Source organism: Podarcis vaucheri (genome assembly GCF_965113315.1).
Source record: "Podarcis vaucheri genome assembly, chromosome: 7".
Lineage (NCBI taxonomy): Eukaryota > Metazoa > Chordata > Lepidosauria > Squamata > Lacertidae > Podarcis > Podarcis vaucheri.
In genome coordinates, this window is record NC_138765.1 from 31,787,233 (window position 1) to 31,808,755 (window position 21,523).

General features: G+C 44.2%; 1 protein-coding gene across 5 annotated transcripts in view; it reads left to right on the forward strand.

The window, feature by feature from the left end:
* Positions 1 to 21,523, forward strand: part of TFAP2E (transcription factor AP-2 epsilon) — a 72,457-nt gene that overhangs the window by 14,066 nt on the left and 36,868 nt on the right. For 3 of the 5 annotated variants that reach the window (XM_082231742.1, XM_082231739.1, XM_082231743.1), the window contains exon 3: positions 174 to 225. In XM_082231742.1, the coding sequence (XP_082087868.1) occupies positions 174 to 225 (52 nt within the window). Of the gene's footprint in view, positions 1 to 173; positions 226 to 19,638; positions 19,729 to 21,523 lie in introns of all 5 variants that reach the window. The other 2 variants (XM_082231740.1, XM_082231741.1) reach the window with 1 other exon arrangement.

The following is a 21,523-nucleotide window of genomic DNA, read 5'->3' on the forward strand; positions in this document are numbered from 1 at the left end:
GCTTCTTAATTTCCCCCTATCCCACCCACCGAGCCCCACACAGCTTAAACTTTACATTCCCATCTAGTGTCTCGAATGTTAAAAACGCTTCATGTGGATACTTGCAGTAATCCTTGCACAACAACTCTGCATGCTGAGGCCACGTAAATAATCTTTGCCCGTTGTTCTTTCAGGCTGTGGATGAAACTGGCATGAATCTATTGGACCAGTCTGTGATCAAGAAAGGTAAGGAAACTTGTCTCATTCGGGGATGGTTTCATGGTTTTGTTGTTTTTAATTTTTGAAGGGGGTGGGCATGGAAAGCTTGAAAATGGGAATCGACATTCAGAACGGGATGGGGTGCTTTGGCATAGCCAATTTGTGTTTGTTTGTGTTTGGGTGTAGTAGAATCAAGGCTACTGAGACCATCCCTAAGACTTTGGCTTCTCTTCACATTCCCCATCTTTGCTCTTAGACGTAAGCCAACGGCTTACCGCTGTTCTTCAGATCTGGGATTTGACTGAAGCTCTGCTTTTGTTGAGGGATACAGGGAGACCCTAGGACAGCTCAATACTTTTTGGCACCTGAGGCAAACTTCACAATGGCGCCCAAGGAAGAAAAGGGTCAAGGAAGATTGACACCAGGAGCAAAGGTTGTGGGTGGGGGAGAATGAAAGATTGGCATTGGGATCTGCTGCCCTGGTGGATCCTATCACCTGAGGCAGTTGCCTCACCTTGCCTCATGGGCAGCCTGGCCCTGGGGGACCCCAACTTCCCCGCCCCCTGAACATAAGTACTTTGTTCAGGGAGCCTTGACCTGTGGCCCAATACATTCTCTAATGCTGCTAGATGTATATAAAATAACACTAACCTGTGGACTTGTAGTGGGGGAGAGAATAGGGGTGTGAGAGAAAGTGTATAAAATCTTTTTTTCCCCCCCTTTCTCTTCCCTCTGCCCAGGTTTCCAACTGTGCCATATCAATGCCAGTTTAGGCACTCCTAATGGGAATGCCAGTTTTCAGATTTGGGGGCACTCCAGAAGAGAACAGACCCTGAGAGCTATTGATTTACCCTTATCTCTGCTGCTGTGTGGGAGATAAGGGCTTTGTGGTGATGGTGGTGGCTTTTAAGGCTTGGGTCTCTCTGTTTCTTTACCCCCTTCAAGGCATTTTTGGCTGGCCTCTCTCTGAATGTACTCACCACCACCAGAGCTAAATGCGCCACAGTTACTGAGGCAAAGACATTTGGATTTTGGAGTAGAAAACAAGCAAGGAGGCAGAGCTTTCCAGTCTAGTCTGTGATTGTTTCCTTGGCTCTTCCTGAATGCTCCTCTCAGATATATTTAATATATTATTCCCTGAGCAGATTGTTGATTTTGTTTATTTATGCAAAGGCTTGCTCATCTCCAAATTGCAGAAATAGCTGTAGACCTGAAATGGTTTTGGAGCAGTGAGGAAAGGACTTGTAAGACCAGTGGGAAATAGTGTGTGTGTGTGTGTGTGTGTGTGTGTGTGTAAGTAAGTAAGTAAGTAAGTAAAGCTATTGCATTTTCTACAGCACACCCTGTACACTGTCAAAATGATTGTCGGAACAGATGCCACTTACTATCTTAAATGTTTTTCAGACCGGGGGACCCCCATTAGCCCAAACATGCGTCTGGAGACCCACTTTCTAAATTTATTTATTTTTATTTCTCCTACCACACATTTGTATGGTGTTAATGCTGCTGTCACAACCCACCTTAAATTCAGTAATGCACTAGTGAAAACCAAATATCAAGAGGATAAATTTTGGTGACAGGGCTAAGTCCACACCATGTGTTTAAAGCACATTTAAAGCATACACCTACCTCCAGAATTCTGGGAATTATAGTCTACCCTTAACAAACTACAGTTTCCAGGATTCTTGGAGTGCGGGATGTGTTTTAAATTTATGGTGTGTACAGAGTCCAGGATGGAACCTTTTGTATTTATTTCAGTCATAGTGACACCGGCCTCGGGATGAAGCCCACTGGACAATAGTGGGACCTTTTGAGTAAACATGTCTGAAGTCAGGCTGCACAAACAACAAAACGAATGAGGAAAGAGAGTGATAGGCTCAACATTTTCATCAGTAAATTTGAGTGTTGTTTGTTTGTTTTTTTCCCTGGGGTGGTGAGGGGAATTTGAATGCTTGCTTCTGTTGACTAGAAAGCTCAATATTAAATCAAGCCATTGTTTAATGTGCTCTGGTGCTTCTCTGAAGGCCTGAGATAAGGATCTGCTGTTTCCTACCTATGAACTCCTAGCACATGGCAGGGGCAGAAAACGGCATTGTGTGTTATATAGGCTGGAACGTTTTATGTTCTAGGAAAGCGTGATTAGTAAGCATAGTGATCTATGCTGTTTCTTAAGGTAATCAACCTCCCGGAATGGTGTGGTTTGAGTGGTGTGGTGGGAGCAACAGTAGAGTGATCAGTTAATTCTCCAATTGAAATCTCATCAAAGCAGACCTGGAGTCGATAAAAACTCTGCCCAGCTCTTCAGTAAAAGTGAGTGGGTGTGAGAAACAACACCTGTAAGATCAGAATAGAGCCTTCAGGAGGTAGAATCTGGGTCCATACTCACCCAGATATTTGTCTTTATTAGTGAACAGTTGTAATGTTATTTGCAAACTTCTCCCGAACAGTGTGTGTGTTTTTGTGTGTTACTTCTTTTAATAACACTGATCCCTAGCTTGCTTTTTTATTTATCATTTGACCCCACTATGAATTCAAGCTGCTAAGAAGGCCAGCAATGCACAGCTTTGCAGTAAAACAAATAGCCTAAGATTAAACCGGCAGACTACAGTGGTGTTGCAAATCACAAAAGGAGACATGGTGTTAAAGCTGACTTTACAGCCAAAGGGAGTAAGTCATTGCCATCTTCTGAACGCTCTGAAAGGATCCAAACAGTCAAGAAGCCAACCCCCCCCCCCAAAGTCTTGCTTTTGGCAGGTGTCACTCCAAACTTCCTAGGTCAGGGTTTGTTAGGTTGGTGCTTTCTAGATGTGTTGGACTGTAACTCTCACCAGTCCCAGGCAGCTGGGAGCTGTAGCCGAAAACATTTGGAAATACCAGGTTGGGGAAAATGTTCTAGAATCTAAATGATGGCACAGTTGATGGTGCAGTATCATGGCTAAGAGAGCTAACTGGAAATCCCTTGTTCATACTGTATGTCTGCCACGAATCACAGGCAACTGTCCTTTGGTAATATTGGAATACTGTAATAATACCAGCCAACAGACACCAGTGTGGTGTAGTGTGTACAGAGGACTGCATTTGGATACAAATCCCCACTCACCTGTGAAATTCTCAGTGTATGCATTCGTCCATACCTCATAGGGTTGCTGTGAGGACAACATGAGGATAAGTCAACATATGATGCACTGAATACATTGGCAGAAGGACAGGGAAAAGATGAGACAGTTTGTTCAATGTACATGGAGGTGGGGGGGGAGAGAACACTCTATAATTATTTAAAATTATTATCACATTTTGATAGGAAGACCCTAGTATAAGATTCCTGCACGTGACATAAATCATGAAGGGCAGAGGTGTTTCCAGACCTGCTTTCCCTTTTAAAATACATGGAAGAAGTGGACTTATACATTTCCTATTCTGTATAGGGTTTGGTTCACACGTAACACTAAACAGTGGTTTGTTTAAGGCTAAGCCATGGTTTGTTGAACAAACCACAAGTTGTCCCACAGACAATCAAAGAAACCATGGACTGTTCGTTTTCCAGTTCCTCTAGCCTTGTGCCTTTGTGGTATTGTGAGTATGTCAGGTGGAGTGGTCAGGCAAACCATGGTTAAGGAGGGGTGCTGGGTCCGTACATAATGTAAACCATAGTTTAATAACTTTCTCTGTGAATCAGGTCTGTGTATTTCAAAGCGGAAAGGTATGACGTTCATAATGTGGTTTATGCTACATAGATGTATTCTTATCTTTGTTCAAGTACAAAACAGCACAAGGCTCTTGTGTGTGCATGTGTAGATAGCAGAAGGGAGACATTTTAAAAGCTGAATTCCCCAGTCCAGCTATTGTTGCGAATTGCAGCAACCCGTGAATTGCAGCAACCCATGACTTTTAGTAATGGTGCAAGATTTAACAATTTAAGGCAGGGCGTTAATCAACTGGTAAAGTTAGTTGATTGATTGGTCAGAACCTATTTGAATAAGTGGGGCTGAGAGGCATCCTTTGAAGATATTTGTTTTTGCGTTACTGTAGCATAGTACAAGGAAATGGGGGTGAGGGGAAGAAAAGAAATGGAATTTCTGTCCAACAATGTGTAGCGGTTTTTGTTAACTTTCTCACACATTTAGTATTTAGTGATAGGGAAATTCATTTACATTTAATCAATGGGTTTAAAGGTAGATGACCAAGCAACTAAAAATGTTCTAAGTGGTGAAATGTTCCCCACTGCCCCCCAAAAGGCCCTAGGCTGATCTAACAGATCTTGAGATACGAGAGAAATGTATACAAGCCATGCAGAAAACTAGTCCTATACATGAGAATGTACAAGTACCGGTACTTCAGTCCAATGTCTTTCTTTCTCCCAAATTTACCTAGTTTCTAAACTACTAAACTGAACTTTCAGCCTATGCCAGAATGATGGCAAAACACATTCATCCTGCTACCCCCAATTAAATAGCAGGGAACTGGAACTAGGTCTGTTTCCCAAAGAAGCCAATATTTACTGATTGATTAATCAATTTGCTAAAGTTGCACACTAATCAATACAATAAGTCTGGAGAATAAAATAATACTACTTCTGTTTTGGATAACGCACAAGGTATTTCCTCTCGGGGGAAGGTGAAGGCTGCGATGGCCATGTACAGCTTTTAGAAGCAGTTGTATTTTAAAATAACAATTAAACTGCAGCTCAATTAACCAGGGTACTTTTTTAGTGGGTTGAAAGTGTTTCCCCTGCATCGGTTCATCTAATTGATTCAATGCTGCAGCCCTAATTAAACCCATTTCCTGCCAAATCCGATTCTGCTATTCAAGAGTAGAGGCCAGGCATCTCCCAAAAGAATGACACGCAGTCCAGTCCGAATGAAGGAGAAATGCAATCCGTTGTCAAGAAGCAAATTATATTTTGAGGAGGGGGAGGCAGACGAAGTGTTCTCAGAAGAATATTGCCCACCAGAGATCTGAAGTCCAAGAAATGGAATGATTTTGGCTTTAAAACGGTTCTTTGGGAAAACTCCAGTTAGCTTGGCTTTTGGCAGGCAGGCTCTAAACCAACGCCCTTTTTCCAACCATGGGAGAAACTGTTTTCCCGCCCCTTTGGAGAGAAAATATGTTTCAGGCCTGAATAAGGAGAACCTGTGGCAGAGAAGGGGGAATCTCAGGTTTGGGGGCCAAATGCAGACTTCTCTGGCCCTCAGGACACTACACAGATGAGCCACACCCCTGACCAGCCCTGCTTTGCAACCCCCTGGGGTGTTTTGATCTAGTGTAAGTTGTCCTTGTGCTCCAATAATGCTGCTTGCTTGCCTGGTTGAAGCATGGGTAGGTGAGGCCTGTGTGTGTGTGTGTGTGTGTGTGTGTGTGTGTAGATACTACTAGCCTCTTGTAGAAAGGTTAAAATGGGCATTCCCTGCTCTGTCCGCTCCTGCCTCTGGCCCCTCCCATCACCGACACATGGCCCTCAAAAGGTTATCCAGAAAGGAGTGTGGCCCTTGGGATGAAACAAATTTTCTCATCTGGGTCTATGGGCCATCATAAGCCAGGCAGGTTCTTGAGGGAGAGGATCTGGAGCGAGCCAAGGCAAAGAAATTTGTCACTGATAAAAAAACCTTGGCCTAAACTGTGTTTTTGCCACGTACCGTATTTTTTGCACCATAACAAACACTCACTTTTTTCCTCCTAGAAAGTAAGGGGAAATGTCTGTGTGTGTTATGGAGCGAATGCCTGCGGGTGGCGGGGGGGATCTGCTGCAGTCGTGAGCAGAGGATCCATGGTTTCCCTTCCTTCCCTCCTCCGTGGTTACAAAGCATGGATCCACATGGATCCTCAGGATTTTTGCATTGGGCTACTCCAAACTCACTGTCAGATCACATGTCTGTGGCCACAGCATGAACCACAAAAATCATATATCCACTATTTCGTTTAGAATATTTTTTTCTTGTTTTCCTCCTCTAAAAACTACGTGCGTGTTATGGTCTGGTGCGTGTTATAGAGCGAAAAATACGGTAATTCAAATACAACCTGGGTGCACCGAGTGATGCAGCCCACCCACATCCTGTAGTATTTATCCATCACATTCATAACCCACCTTTCTTTCATGACTTCAAGGTGGCGTACATGGCTCTCTCCCTCCCCACCCTCACAGTAACCCTGGTTAGGCTGAGACCCAGGCCGCCCAGTGACTTTCATCTCTGAGTGGGGATTCGAAACCGTGAAGCTCTTCCCCTCCGTTGCCTTCTGCCAATTGGTTGTGCTGGTGAGAGACAAGCGCGCTCTTTGCCTGTGCCAGCCTCCTCCAACCTGGCACCCTTGAAATGGCTTCCACTACAACTCCCATCAGTCCCAGCCAGCACAGCTGAATATTTAGTTGGGACATGCGAAGCACCTTCTCATCATGACATCACTTCAGGCAGAATCCTCATACTGAAAGGTTCCTGAAGTGACTTGGCTCCAGCAGGAAACCCAGCTTGGAGTTGGGACATCTGCCTTCAGGTTTCTTGCTCTGCCCTGGCTTTCCCTGGTAGGCCTTGGTTCAGCTCCCTTTCTGTAAAATGGGTACGATGAGTGATGGAACTGAGCAAGCTGAGATTATATTGATTACCATCTCTGGAACACGGTGCCTTACAGCGCCGCGCTTTCTAGCACAAGCCTGCCTCAGGTCCCTATTCCCAAAGATTTGACAGGCTAAAACAGAGCGCGGGGTTCAAATGCTGCTGCCTCCGTTTGGCTGGATCACGCCGCATCTTGTACAACAGTCAGCGAGGGAGAAGAGGAACGAGGAGACTTTGTCCTCCCAGGACATCTTTTCACATTTCGTTGTGCTAGGCAGGCAGGCAGGCAGGCAGGCAAACTGCTCGATCGCAGGCGAGGGCCTCCTTGGATGGGATCGACTCGTGGGACTCCCTCCCTCGCCCCCCCCGCCCAGATTTTTGCTGTGGCTCTCCTCCCCCACGCTTTTCAAAGTCCTAAAATGCCCCAGAAAAAAATGCATCTCCCCCCTCCCCAAAATCTGTGGAGCAATTTCCTTGGCACGTCCAGGTGTTCGCCAAGCATTTATAGCCGAAGGGGAGATGGGTTTCAAAAATAATAATCAAAGATGACAGGCAATGCCTTTTAAACGTCTTCACCGCGCCGGGAAAGGCGGGGGGAGATCCCCTCGCTTCTATAAATAAAAGTTACACTCCAAAACGGTCTCTTTTCCTTCGCTTCTGCCCAAGCTTACTCACGAGTAAATGTGCCCAGGATCGTAGCCATTCGTTTTGAATGGGTGAGGTTTTGTTTTTGTTTTTTTAAAAAATGTTTGTATTAAAATATTTTAATGGATGAGAGTTCTAAAGTTTCAACCGTGGGCACGCTTACCTGAGAGTAAGACCTGTTGCACTTGTCAGGACTTGCTTTAGAGTAGATATGCGTAGGAATTGCGCGGTGAGGCTGAGATTCTATTGAATTTGACACGTGTGAGTCGCGAGAATCTGAAGCGAAAAGCTCAATACTATATTGTATCGGTTTGCTTGCATTTTCAGGAAGCCCAAAACGATTCGACTTTCGAAAATGTTACGGAATTAAGCTGAAAACTCGCACCGCGCTTGGGGTGTTGTTTTTCTTTCTTTTTTTCTTTCTTTTTTTGCTGAGGGAAATAGTTGGAGGGGGTGTTTTCTCTTCTTTTCTTTTTACACAGGATGGTTGAAACGATGACAGTTAAAGGTGTCATAGAGCATTTACATCTTTAGAGAAGTATTCGGAGTCCCCGGTAGAAAACTTTGTGAAGAGTCACCGGTTAGTAGGAGACGCCCTGCAATCAAATGAGTGTCTTTTAGTTTACTCATCTCAACGAGTCTACTCGGAGAAGGGCTTTAATGGTGGCTGACACCCTTAAGACAAGGAAGGAAAGGCAGAAATTGAGAAATGCGATCACCAAAATAGAAAATTCATAAAAAGTTCCGAGGTAACTATTAAATTATCTCGAAAGAAAAAGGAGAAAACGCACACATATTTTCCGTAGAGAAACTGAACCTTTCGATTGCCCCCTAGACTGACAACCCATTTGGTCTTGAAGTATTGGTTTATTTATTAAATTTGTCAGTCGCTTTATCTCGCCTAGGGCAACTTGCCCAGCGACTTACAAGTGATTTCAGTGGAGAATTCGCCATGGGGAATGTCGAGGGGGTGTCGGGCAGCTTCTGAATCTCCCTGTCTCTCTCTGCTGTGAGTTGTTGGATCTGTTAGAAGTGAATCAAACAAACCAGAGAAAATGGTAGAAGTGGAACGGATTTAAACACAGGGTGAAATTTACCAGCAGTGTTCATAATCGTAGCGGCGAGAGGCGCAGAGCGGGCGACCTCGGGTTTCGTCTCCTTGTATCCGGAGCGAAGCTGCTCTGCGTCTTTGAGCGCGCGGCGGCTGCTGAGTCTCTTTTCCGCCTCTTCTCTGCCAGGAGAAGCCTGATCGGAGATGTAATAGAACCGCAGGACTCAATGTGCGTAGCCAGCGGGGTGCGGTGGCAGCAACTGCCCCCCTAAATCAAATAAATAAATACAAATACTTAACTAACTGACCAACTGCATCACAGATAGCTCGGTTCCGTCTCCCCCCAAACATAAAGCCTGCCCGGCTGTAATAAATCCTAGCTACGCCCATGAAGGGACCCCCAAAGGTCATCTATTGCAGCCCCTTACAATTCAGGTATCACAGCCGAAGAATTCCTGGCAGATGGTCATCAAACTTATTTTTAAAAACCTCCACGGAAGGAGAGTCCCCGACCTTTCAAGGGAGACCGTTGCTCTCTCGGATCAGGGCCATTTCCCCACCTCAACAGCCACTTTTACTTATTCAGAGCGAAGTTCCACGGGGTTTACTCCCAAGGAAGTCTGCGATTTTAGCCCCGTTTATCTGGGATTAAGCCCCATGGAAGGCAGTGGGACTTCTTCATAGCCGTGACTAGGAGGATTGGGCTCTAAGCGTGCCTCTAGGGGTTGTTTCCAGCATTGTCATACTCGGAGTAGCCCCCCGAGATAAATGGATATCTTAGGTCCATTCATTTCAAAGGGTTTTATCTACGTTTTACTCAGAGTAAGCCCACCGAAATTAATGGAACAAAGTCAAACGTGACTGTTAATTGCAATGCAAGTAGGTCTTGCATTGGCTGCAACCCTTACAGTGTGTAACCCCTATACATGTGTACTCAGAAATAAGCCTCATTATTTTTTTCATTGGATACAGAATCCCAGCCTTAGAAGTATTTCTTTCTTTGCATCAAATGCTTTCAAAGTCTCTCACTTTTCCAATCTGCATACCCAATTTGGGGTGGGGGTGGGGGACTCGGGATTAACTCTCCTTGGAACCAATCCCTTTGATTATATGGATCCTGATTCTCTGCAGCTCTACTCTAAAGCAAGCTGTCCCATTGACTTAAGTGAGGGATCATTCCTATTTTATGATTGCACTGCCTACAAGTCTAGACACATTAACTTGGAATTTAAGTCCCAGTGAAACCAAGCAAGTTCACAGTTCTATACACACATATAACTGAGTCTTCAACTAGTCCTCATCTGTGGATAGGATTTTACTGTAAATGCGGTTAAGCTCAGACTCCAGTACTTAGTTTGCATTAGTTTGGGGGTAAACTCAACTGAAGAAAATGAGGCTTGTTTGTGAGTAAACATGCTTTGAATATAGCTCAGGTAACTGTTCATGGATTGGGAGCTGTGCTTTAGTTTCCTAACCCTCCAGTCAAAGCCAAGCCCCACCTCCCTTCTTGAATAAGCATTATATTGCAGATGTCATCCCTGGATGTATTGAGAGACAACTGTGTTGCAATCTTCCTTTCATCATTTCTTACCCTGGCCTCCCTTCTACAGGGTGGTTGAAAGAAGTCTCAAATCATATACGGATCGATATCCTTGCTTTTTCAAAAAAAGAGAAGATGCCACACACCCTAAAACAGCCCTACCCAGATTGGGTGTGGCATAAAATATCTGTCTTCCTGCCCCCCGCCCCCCGTAAATGGTAGTGAATAAACTGGGTGAGATGGGACGGAATGCGTGGGAAGATGAAAAGCTTCCAGAAAAGTTTACGATTGTTAATATTGTTTTAAATTTATGTTGTGTGAGTTGCCTCCAAAATTTTGGCTGAGAGATGTAACATAAATATATTTTAAAAATATATATATTTAGGTGTGTGAGAGAAAGAGAGAAAGTTTGTCTTCTTAACTTGTTTGATGCTGTCTTCCTGCATCAATATAAGCAAGAAACCCATCTTGGGGAAATATTAATTGAAAATGGCCTGGATGACTAAAAGGGATGCAACCCTCCAGTGGTTAACCACAAGAGGTTCATGTTTAATAGCTTTTTCCAAGCAGCTGGTTGCTTGACTCTTGGAAAGAAGCAATTCAGGGGTGTATCTCCAAGGCGGAGGGTGCCTACATTTGCCATACGACAGGCCTAAGTGGTACTATTTTTTTTTAATTTAAAATGGACACAAGCAATATTTGTCTATTTGTGCTGTGTTTTAAAAATAACTTGCACGTGGGCAGTAAAAATTAGTCATGCTGTAGGACGGCCAGATTATAAAACTTGCAAAAAGCAGGGGGAGGGGAGAGAGAGAAAGTTCATGCTATTTCATCTGTTGCACATCAGAGCCTGGGCTGCTCCCTCTTCTTGCTCATGAGATTCTGCAAAGCACCTTGTATACTGGGGGCACTACGTAGAATCAGAATTGTAGAATGGGAAGTCTTCCCAGGGGTCATCTAGCCCAACCCCTTTCAACGCAGAAATCACAGCTAACAAATCCCTGACAGATGACCATCCAACCTTTGTTTAAAACCCTCCAGTGAAGGAGAGTCTACCATGTTCTGAGGTCGTCTGTTCCATGTTGAACAGCTCTTACCATCTGACAGTTCTCCCCTCTGTTTAGTCAGAACAATCTCCTTTCTTGTAATTTGAATCCATTGGTTTGGGTCCTACGTCCTGCAACACAGGAAGAATTTGGTTTTCTGCTGTTTGCAAAGTGAATTGCAATTTGGGTTGTCAAGAATCATTGCGTAGTAATTTCTGTAAAAACATGAACTTTCAGTCCCACCTTAACCACATTAATATACACAAGTGGGACACGTGAAAATGACTGTTTTTTTTTTATTCATTAAAAATATTTATATACCCCTATTCACCAACAGTTCATTAGCAGATATCCCTTTCAAAAATCAGGTCTGGGTGAGACCCGCCTAAGGGGCATAATTTAGCAGATTTAGGCTTTGCATATTCACCCTTCTCACGCAAAATCCTGGGAACTGCAGTTTGCTTAGGGTGCTGGGAATTTAGATCAGTGAGGGGTAAACTGCAGTTTCCAGGATTCTTGGGGGGAAGCCAGGTGCTTTAAATGTATTGTGTATATGTAGCCCCAGAACCCTGGGCAATACATGTCTACCCAGAGGTAAATAGCCTGATTTCAACAAGACTTACTCTCAGGTAAGTGTGTACAGGTCAGGCATCCAGCCCTAGGCATGCTATACAGCACTTGTGCACGTAATAGGGCACTAGATCTTAGCCACGGGATAAATGAAACTAGAAATTGTAGCAAAAGAAAGGGGGCAGAATAGGTCAATGAAAATAGGCTTTTCAGTGTCTGTGTGCATGAAATAATATTCATGATGAAGAAAGTCTTTAAACCTTTCTTGTCTTAAAAGATGACAGGAGAAACAGGACAAAGCATATGTCATCTTTGAACACGTGAAAGAGCACAAATGTACAGAATTATTAATATTGGGTGGGTGGAGGTGCTCAAACGCAGAATATTGAAATAGGTGGAGAACTAACAAGGACATAATATTAGTGGATTTAACTACAGAAGCACAAACATCACAAGCAAAACTCAGCATTAACTGGGCCTTTAAAACAGAGTTATTGACAGGTAAAACATCAGTATTCTTTATATGGAAACATTTATGTGTGGGGACGTAGATGGTAAACTGTCAACAAAATGCCAATCTACTCTATTAGTCCCCTAATCCTTTCAAAAGAGCACTTTATCCTAGCAGCCATCCCAATGCCTTGTGGCAGGAAGTTCCAGAGACTTAATTGCACAGCTCATTAATCTATGCCTTCTGTCTGTATTGAAGTTAAACCTGCTACCTGTCCATTTCATCTGCACATTAAAAAGAGGCAATGTGTGACTTCACTATCTCAACTGCACCTTTGAACTTGTAAGCCTTTATCTTGTCTTCCCAAATCCCAGACCTGGGAACTGCCTCTAGAGAGCACCTTCATGTTATCAGTATGTGGGCCCTCATCTGGACAATTCCTGCTTCTAGGCACTGGTCCACATACACATATCCTCTCCTGATTCAGGTGGAGTGGAGAGCAAGTGAGGTGGGAGCCACCTGCATATATTGAAGACTCCATGCTCCAAAGGCAAAGGGCACAGTGCTTGCACCTTCAAACCCACAGAGAGTGACACTGGGGCGGCAGCACTGAGCACTACTGAGAGGTTGAGCGGAATTAGTAGGGTAGCACTCCTCTTCTCTCCCAGTTAAAGTAACCAGTCAGGGTGGCCAGTGCTCCAGACCAGAGAATCCAGGTGCATTTGCAATTGATAGCATTTGATTACGCAGGGCCACCTCCTCCCTGGCTGCAATCACTTGCACAATCCTTTTTACTACTGTTACTTCAGGCAGATTAAACAACAGCTGTTTCACATCACACAATTAGAAGATGTACAAAGGCTGCTAGTGAAACATCTCCCATTGTATAGAACAATGAAACTGGCATGTTGGGTGTATGTGCAATATCCATACCTGTGCATGCCAGATTCCCACAGTCATCCCAGCTCCCTCCTCCCCCCCACGCCAAAAGTGTGGGAGGACCATAAGAATAAAGCACCCCTCTCATACAGGTGTGCACATCAAATGTGTGTACCAGAAGACAGAATGCAAAGGCACATAAACCATCACATATACAGGGTTGCATGCATCCCATGGTGTCTCTTGCATGAGCAGAAGAGATTTCCACTCATGCAGTGAGAATTCGCCTTCCTTTCTTGCCCCCTCCAGTCACCTGCACACCCTCAAACTCTGCTCTAGGAGGCTGGGGAACCCCCCAGAGCGTATTTTGGGGGTGCACACAAACTTCGCCAAGAGGAGAGGAAGCTGCAGTTCAGTTGCACGACTGGAAGTTCTGCTCATGCATTGTTGGATTCTGCCCACCGTATTTCTGTCCATTTGGACCAGCATTAAGAAACGAGGGGCGGGGGGGGGGGAGAGAGAGAAGCCGTGTTTGAGCATCTAACTGAGGTGGATTTCCAAGGCTGCATGCCCACCAGACATTTTAAAACACAAAGCACCCCTCTGCCAAATTGTGGAAATTGTAGTTAGTTGAGGGTGCTGAGAATTAAAGCTCTATGAGGGGTAAACCAGGATTTTGGGTGGGTGGGTGCTTTAAATGTATGGTGTGTATGCGGACCAAGCAACATTAAAATAGGGTGTATCTAACAGTGTAAAAAGTGCTGCCTAATGTTCACTTAAATGAAATGGAAAGATAGTGTGTTTTGTTGTTTTTATGCAGTCCAGCACCAAGGTCCTCTGGGCAGCATCCCATTGCAGTGAAAACACAAGAAAGGCAACAGACAAAAAGTAGGCATTAATAAAGCCCACATAAATAAAGCCCACTAACTGAAACAGAGAGAGCAAGGAGATGAAATGAAAGCACAGAGCCTGATCACTTCAGGGCGGGGGGGGGGGCATCCAGCTTATTCGTCCTTGGCTTGAGAAAAGGGTTTTTTTTAAAGGAAAGGTCAGGTGTATATCTCACCTACTCCACATGCAGACGGTCCCTGCCAGCATCTCCAAGGAGGGCTGGGGAAGACGTAGGGAGCTGCCCCCTGTTAGTGGTGTCACTTTAGTTGTATAACTTTAGCTATGATTTTATGGATTTTGGAATCTGTCTCTTGTATTTTCCCATGTCTTGCCTTGCTTTTCTGGTACAGCCTTCCCCGACCTGGTGCCCTTCAGAGATTTTGTGCTGCAACACTCATCAGCCTCCAGACATTGGCCAGGCTGCCAGGGCCCAACAGGAACTGTAACCCCAAATATTTGGGGAGCACCAGTAGTGCCTTTAAGGAGTTATACTTGATATGCCCCCCAATGAGCAAAGACCAGGTGAAGAGGGTGGGAAGGCACATGGGCTAAGCACACCCCCCACCATGGACAGGCGCCACAGCCATGCCTCTCACTACTGACACACATGGCAGAAACACTTTCCCCCCATCCAAAGGTTTGGGTGTTGTGGGGAAAGGTGCTGTCAGAGTACTGAAATCTGTGGGGAGAGTTCCTTCATGGGTCCCTCCCTAGGTGAACAAGATGCTTTGACTCGGTATGAGGCAAGTTCCTCTGTTCCTCTGTTCTCTTATTCATTCACATCGCCCTCACTTGCCCTCAATGATATCCTCATTCAGATTGGCTACTTAGCACTGTGATGTCATCCTGTTCACTACGTGGTCCCTGTTGGGGTGGGATCAGCCAGGATGTGACAAAAACGAGCAGCACCTGGGATAAAATGACACTGACGCCACAACAGCAGCCCAGGACCAAAGTGGAGCGGGAGAAAAGTTGACTATGCCACACCATCTCAGAAAATACTCTGTCCACAAGAACTGCTAGTTTCATCTCCCAAAAATGAAAACTGAGAATGATGAACATGTAGCTGTACAATCTCAAGTACACCCAGCATGCATTGCTTCTCTCATTTTGCTTTCTGAGAAGCTTAGGAAAACTGACAGCGATCTCCGTTTTCTAGTTAAGGGCAGGTTATAAATATTTGCTGCTGTGCAAGAATTCTGAGGGATGATAGGCTATATAGGCAGAGCAAGCAGGACGAACATCTGGGACATGGCTGCATGCTTGTATTTACCCTTTGCTCTCTGCGGCTGCTTGTTTTTCAGCAATCTGCTTAAAGCGGTGCCAAGCCCTGTCATTGGAGTGGCTCACCTCTTAAAAAATACTTTTATTGAACCATCATTGGGGAGGGAGTTAAGGTGGAGGATTGGTTTATGCTGCAGCACGAGGAGAATAGCAGGCATGAAATATTCGAGCCCTGCTTTGGGTTTCCCATCAATGGTTTAGAAGATGGCAAATACACAAATATGTGCAGGGAGCCAGTGTGGTGTAGTGGTTAGAGGGCTGGACTCCAGCCTGGGAGACCAGGGTTCAAATCCGCCCTCGACCACGAAGCCCCCTGGGTGACCTTGGGCCAGTCACTGTTTCTAGCCCAATCTTGTAGGGTTCTTGTGAGGACGAAATGGAGAGAGGGAGAACCATGTCTGCCACTTGTGAGTTCATCGAGGGAAAGATGGGATATAAATGTGAGATACACACCCACACACTAGACTCTTAAAGCTTCAAACAACACTTCAGACAAGTTTGTGCTAGATCCCAGAAGGATGCCATTAATTACCATAATAACCATATATTTATGCCGATGACTAACATAACAGAAATATTAAAGTCTTAAAGCAAAACAAAATGTTTTGCTCTATGTCTTTACTTGCTATATCTCTCTTATGTTAGTCACTGTAATAAATACATGTGGGTAATATATATATGTAGCCACAGGCTGGCATAAATCACAGAACTGGGAACAATGTCCTGCAGATCACTTTGTGCCCCCACCGGCTAACCAGTTCACACTTTGTACATTAGATGTGTCTGTTGCGTGTAAGTGACATGTCTCCCAGTAAAAGGCATAAGTGTGAGGGGCAGAAATGTGTGCAGTGGCAACTCAAGAGAACAGGTACAGCATGTGCTCAGGGGAGCCACCCTTAGTCACGGCTGCCTGGCATGTTATTGTTACAGATGTGCATCTTCCCCCCCTGCTGTTTACTGTGTTGATACAGTGGTGCATATGCAGCAAAAATATTTGCCCCCTAAATTGTCTGCTGTCTCGGGCAAATGTCTGCTATCAGGGTGGTGCCTACTCCTTAACCCCACCCTGTAATTACAATGCCAAGAAATCCTGAATCCCATCAGGATTTTGAAAATCGATTTTTATTTGCATAGTTTATCATATTTTAAACAATTTGTTCCAGTTTGGCTAGTTGGGTGGGAGCAGGTGAGCAAGGAGCTATGCAGGCCACACTTTACTGGATATCATAGTCAGATGCCCCCTTTGACCTTGGAGGTTTCAGGGATACCTTTGCAGCCCTAAAGTCTAGAAACTTGTGCTTTTTGAAAGAAAGAAAATTGCTGAGGTTCTCAGAAGGGTGAAACCTGGGCATCTTTTCCCGCCCTCCTCCTGCAAGGTAGTGACAGGCCTTCTACGAGGCCCTGTCTATGACAGAAGCAATTCTGTGACTTACCACAACAACCAGCTCCATTCTTGAACTGCTATGCAGCTTGGAAGCTTCCACCTCCCCAACACTTAACCTCCCCAACACATCATCTTGTCATTTAAACCCCAGGCTCTGTGTCCTGTGATCCCCAGTGGATACCGTAAAAGATAGCCCTCCTCCTTCTTTCTGACATTCTTTTAAATATTTCATAGCTATCAACATGCCCCCTTCCCAAATTCCACCCTCTCCCCGGGCTGAGCAGACTGATTTCTTCCACGTTTCCTTCTAGGACAATATCTTCCAGCCCTTTTAATCATTCTCCTTTGAGCGTTTTCCAATTTGTCTTAAGACTTAGCAATCTCAGAGTGGACACACAAGATCTCTCACAGGGAGTCTTGCCGAAGCTGAGTGAAATGGCTGTTTATCATAGCCAGAGGTTGGCTTTATTTTAAAATTTTCATGTAATAATATTCATATACTGCTTAGCATTAGTGAATCATCTCATAGAGGTTTACAAGATTAAAAATGGCAAAACTGATTCATAGGGGGAAAGGGGGGGGAACCCTCATATTATTGCATTTATTAAACTTATACTGTTCTGTACTCTTCTTCTTAAAGGAGCCCTATACAGGGCAATTGTGTTAGAGCTAATGGTCAGGGGAAGGCTGATCAAACAGGTGGTTCCCCCCCTTTTAATAATAAATTTTATTGAGCTTTCCATATTTAATTACATTTCATTACACAGATCTATATCATAAAGCATTGCTCCAACAACAGCATCGACTTCCCCCTCCCTCTTTCTGACTTCCCAACATCTTTTAACAAATTCTTCGTATTTCTATAGACACTTTTTTACCTTATATCATCTTCTTATTTTAAAATCACCTCCTTATATGTAAATCGGTTCCATATTTTCTCATTACAAAGCATTTCATTATTCAAATTAAGCTCAAAATAGTCCTTCAATGTCTTTTGTGCCTTTTCCAGTATTAGCTGATTGTCCAGTAATCCATCATTCATCCTCCACCTAAATATAGTCTCTTCTTTCCCTTTCAATTCCATTATTAATGCATTATGGACTGAAATAGTTCTAGGAAGAATTTCTGTTTTCGTTACTCTTGTTGCCAACTCACAATGGAAATGCCCAATGGTTGGTTATGATGATTAGGTTTATGCTAATCTGCAGAAGTATTGCCCTTTCAACCATAGATGTCTTTATATGGAGATTAGACAAAATCATGGAGGCTATCGATGACTACTAAGCATGGTGGCTATGTTGTACCTCTGCTGTTGGAGGCAGTATGTATGCTTCGGAATACCAGTTGCATATCCCAAGCATATTCTGCATCCTGATTCAGATTCCAGAGTCCCAGGTCTTCAGCCTTCTCCACAGGGCAGATGGGGTGGGGAAGGCGCCCTAGAGAAGGTTGGGGAATTTTATAGCAGAAGGACCTCAAGCTAAGAGTGGTGAATGACGGGGAGTCATTGCGGAGGCTGCTCAGGTTCTGTGATCCTTGCAGAGGGAGAGAAAGATGAGTTTAATACTTTGGATGTGCCTCCAGGCAATAGAACTGGAGCGGGTCATACGTCACAAGTGCACGTGCAAGAGTGACAACTTGGGAGGGTTTTTTTCAGGAACCTGAGGAGAGATTGGCAGCAGTGCAACACTCTGTATGCTGGGGGGACTTGGAGAGGAGGGGCTTCTCCTCCTCCCCGATTCCCTTTTCAGCCCCACTAGTGCCTGGAGTTACCCTTTGGCCAACCTCAAAACAACGTGGTGGGGGATGCTAGAACAAAGCCCTTAGGAGCAGGGTGTTGACAGCTCCTCCTGTCTGCGCAGCATCAAGCAATGCACTGGATTTCGTGGAGGAAAAGGCTATCCATGGCTACTAGCTTGGATGGCCATGTTGCACCTCGTTGCTGGAGGCAGCAAACCTCTCTGGATACAAGACAGTAATCAAAGTACTGGACTGAACATGGATTAGAATCTACCGTAAATTTGATGAGACTAGTAGAGTTTTGCATGTTGTATCTAGAAATAAAAGTGTTCAGAATGAGAAGAAAAAGTAGTATTGGTCTGATAGTGGGCAGGCTGGCTTACCATAACTGATGTCCCTCCCTGAGGAACCCCCATATAAGTTTCCAAAGAGCTGCATATTCCATGGAGCACAGCTTGAAAATCACAGTGTTCTGGTTGATTCAGGAAGGGAGTATAACAACATTCAAATAAGATTAATTTGCATAATTTAGACAGGATGCAGACATCCGCCTTTCCTGATGCAGAATCCACATGACTTTAGTGCAGGGGTTTGATGTCTGAGTTTTGTGGCACAAGAAGGTGCCCTTCCTGCTTCATGCCGACTCCTTTTTCCTAGTTTGCACTGCAATGTGCAAACTTGTTCCTCACCTGGAGTAAATTCATGAGCCCTCTAGGGGTTATGTGGAGCAGGGCTGTCTCACCTGGGGATTTCGCCTCAAACTTTGTTAGCAATGCTGATCAATCCATTGACCTGCGAGGAGGAACTATGCAGTAAAGGGAGCGTTCCAGAAAGTCCCAAGTTTATTGAGAAAAGAATGGCAAGTTTACAGGGCTAATTTTGTTCATATTTCTAAGTGTAGTGCATTCATACTTACACAAGCATGCTTTTTGGGCAGTGGGGAGCAGCCCCAAGTGTAGTTTCTTAGTCTTTAGTTGGGATGAGTGGAAATTTTTTGATATTCTTCACAGCTTCAAATGGGTCATGTTGTTCTCTAGACCCAAAGTTATTAGCAATCTTTATTCTGGGATTTTCTGTGGGTCAGGTTTCTGGGTTGGGAAATATCTTCCCATCCACTGAGTTAGTCTCACACAGTTTATCACACAGTTAGTTTATCACACAGATGGCTGCACCTTAACACACAGTTGTTTCCCTGTGATCACCATTGGCTCCTATGGACCGTTTGTCTGCCGTGTCTATTATCCTTGCATTCTAGATGATGTCATTGGTTTCTTCACTGGCAGCACAGCGACTCTTAACCTCTTTCCCTTTGGCCTTATTAAAGAAAAAAAAAAAACCACAGACTTGCCAATTCATACTCTCACTCTGTTTCTTTAATGCTATAATCGTTTTTCATGTGTCAACATCATTCCAGACCAACCCCCGCTGATGATGCAGGAAACTTGCTGCTGTTGCATCCCTGCTAGGTGGCCTTCCAGCCTCTGCTTAAAAACCTCCAAGGAAGGTAGGAGAGCCCACCACCTTCCCTGGCTGCCTACTCCACTCTCAAACAGGTCATGCCACCAGGAAGTTCTTCCTCCTAACATTTAGTCAAAATCCCCTTTCTTGTAATAGGAACCCATTGCTTCCTGGTCCTCCTGCCCTCTGGAGCAACAGAAAAGAAATCTGCTCCATCATTTTTGTGTAACAATCCTTCAGATAATTAGATGAGGACCTGGCTGGCTTCAAGCTAGCAGGTTCTAACTCACCATTGTTGTATTTATTAGAACCCACTGATGGGAGGCAGACAAAAAATGGTGACTCAATGGGAAAGAGCCAGTTAGATTCTGCACCGCACGAGTGATGTGCACTTGGGGTGACCTGCATATGTACATCAATGTGTGAGTTTCTAGAGGTCAGGGATTCAAATGAGACCCTCTAAAACCAGTAGCCAGTAGAGCTGCACAAAGACTGAGGTTGCTGTGACCTGTTTATTGTGCATTATCGTCCTGATTTGTTTGCACAAAAAGTTTTTTGAGAAGTTAGATGACGTCTGCTATTTATTATTTGCAGGGAGGTTATATGACATTGCATCAGTCTAGTGTTACCTTGCCAGTGCATTTCCCTGTCACTTTCCTTATTGCAAAAATTTCAGTTTTTGAAAGAGAAGTGGTTTTGCTGTGCAAGACTGCCAAATCCCCATTTTATTTGTGCAACCTGAATTGGCCTGATATGTGATTAAATCCCATCTGAAAACAAGGACAGTGACTTGAGTGAAAGGCAACTGATGAAAACTCAGAATTTAGAGACAAGGGTATCTCCGTGTATCGGTGAAAATAACATATGAGATGGAAATTGCATTGCAAAAATATTAGAAGAAATTTGCAAACTGATGTGGAAATGTGGAAGAGAAAGTAAGACTGGAAAAATGAAAATCGAAATTGACCTCTGCCCATTCCTAGTCCCAGAGCTGAGCTGACCATCTTTCTTTCGCCACTTTAAGACTGCCACTACTTGACAACAGTCAAGTATGACAGCATGATTAATTCATATGCCAGTAAATTTAATGTTGATTTTAGTGTTCTGATACAACAAGCCCACTTCCAAAACAAACAAACAAACAACATTTTTGTGGTAAGAAAATTGATGGGAAAATGTCCTGGAAAGTGTGGGATAATGACAATATCATATGTCCTTCTTATGAACAAATCAGAATGGATGCTCAAGAAACAGCAATGTGTAATAACCTCAGTGCAATTTTTGTGCAAACACGTCAGGAGGAATGCTCATCTGGAAGCACCCTTCATTTCAGCAGTCTTAGATGTTGTGTATTTGTGTGTGTGTGTCAGACACCTCGGCTGTTCTGCTGCAGATCACCCAATTGATCTTGATCTGCCCCTGTACTGCTTCAGATGTTTGCAGGAAAAGTGGGTATTCCCTACTTCTCCATAAGGAGCTAGCGTGAGGCAAGCCTTCCATAACTCCAGAGAACTGCTGTGAAAGATCAGGCTGAAATCAATTTAGTACAGAAAACACTTTCCAGAGGCTCACTAGTAAGACATGAAGATGATGTCCTCCTTGTTTGTCCCCAGTACACTGTTGGTAGTCAACAGCCTGGATGGCTTCAAAAGAGTGTCAGACAAATTCATGGAGGATAAGGCTATGATTCTGTGATCTCTAGTCTACTTAAGCCAGCACCTTCACCCCCCAACCTTAGACATTTTCACACCAGGAAGGGAAAACCCCATCCCTATACACTTAAAAAACGAAGTAGAAATATGATGGTGGATGTTGGAGGCACAGAGAAATAAGATGAAATT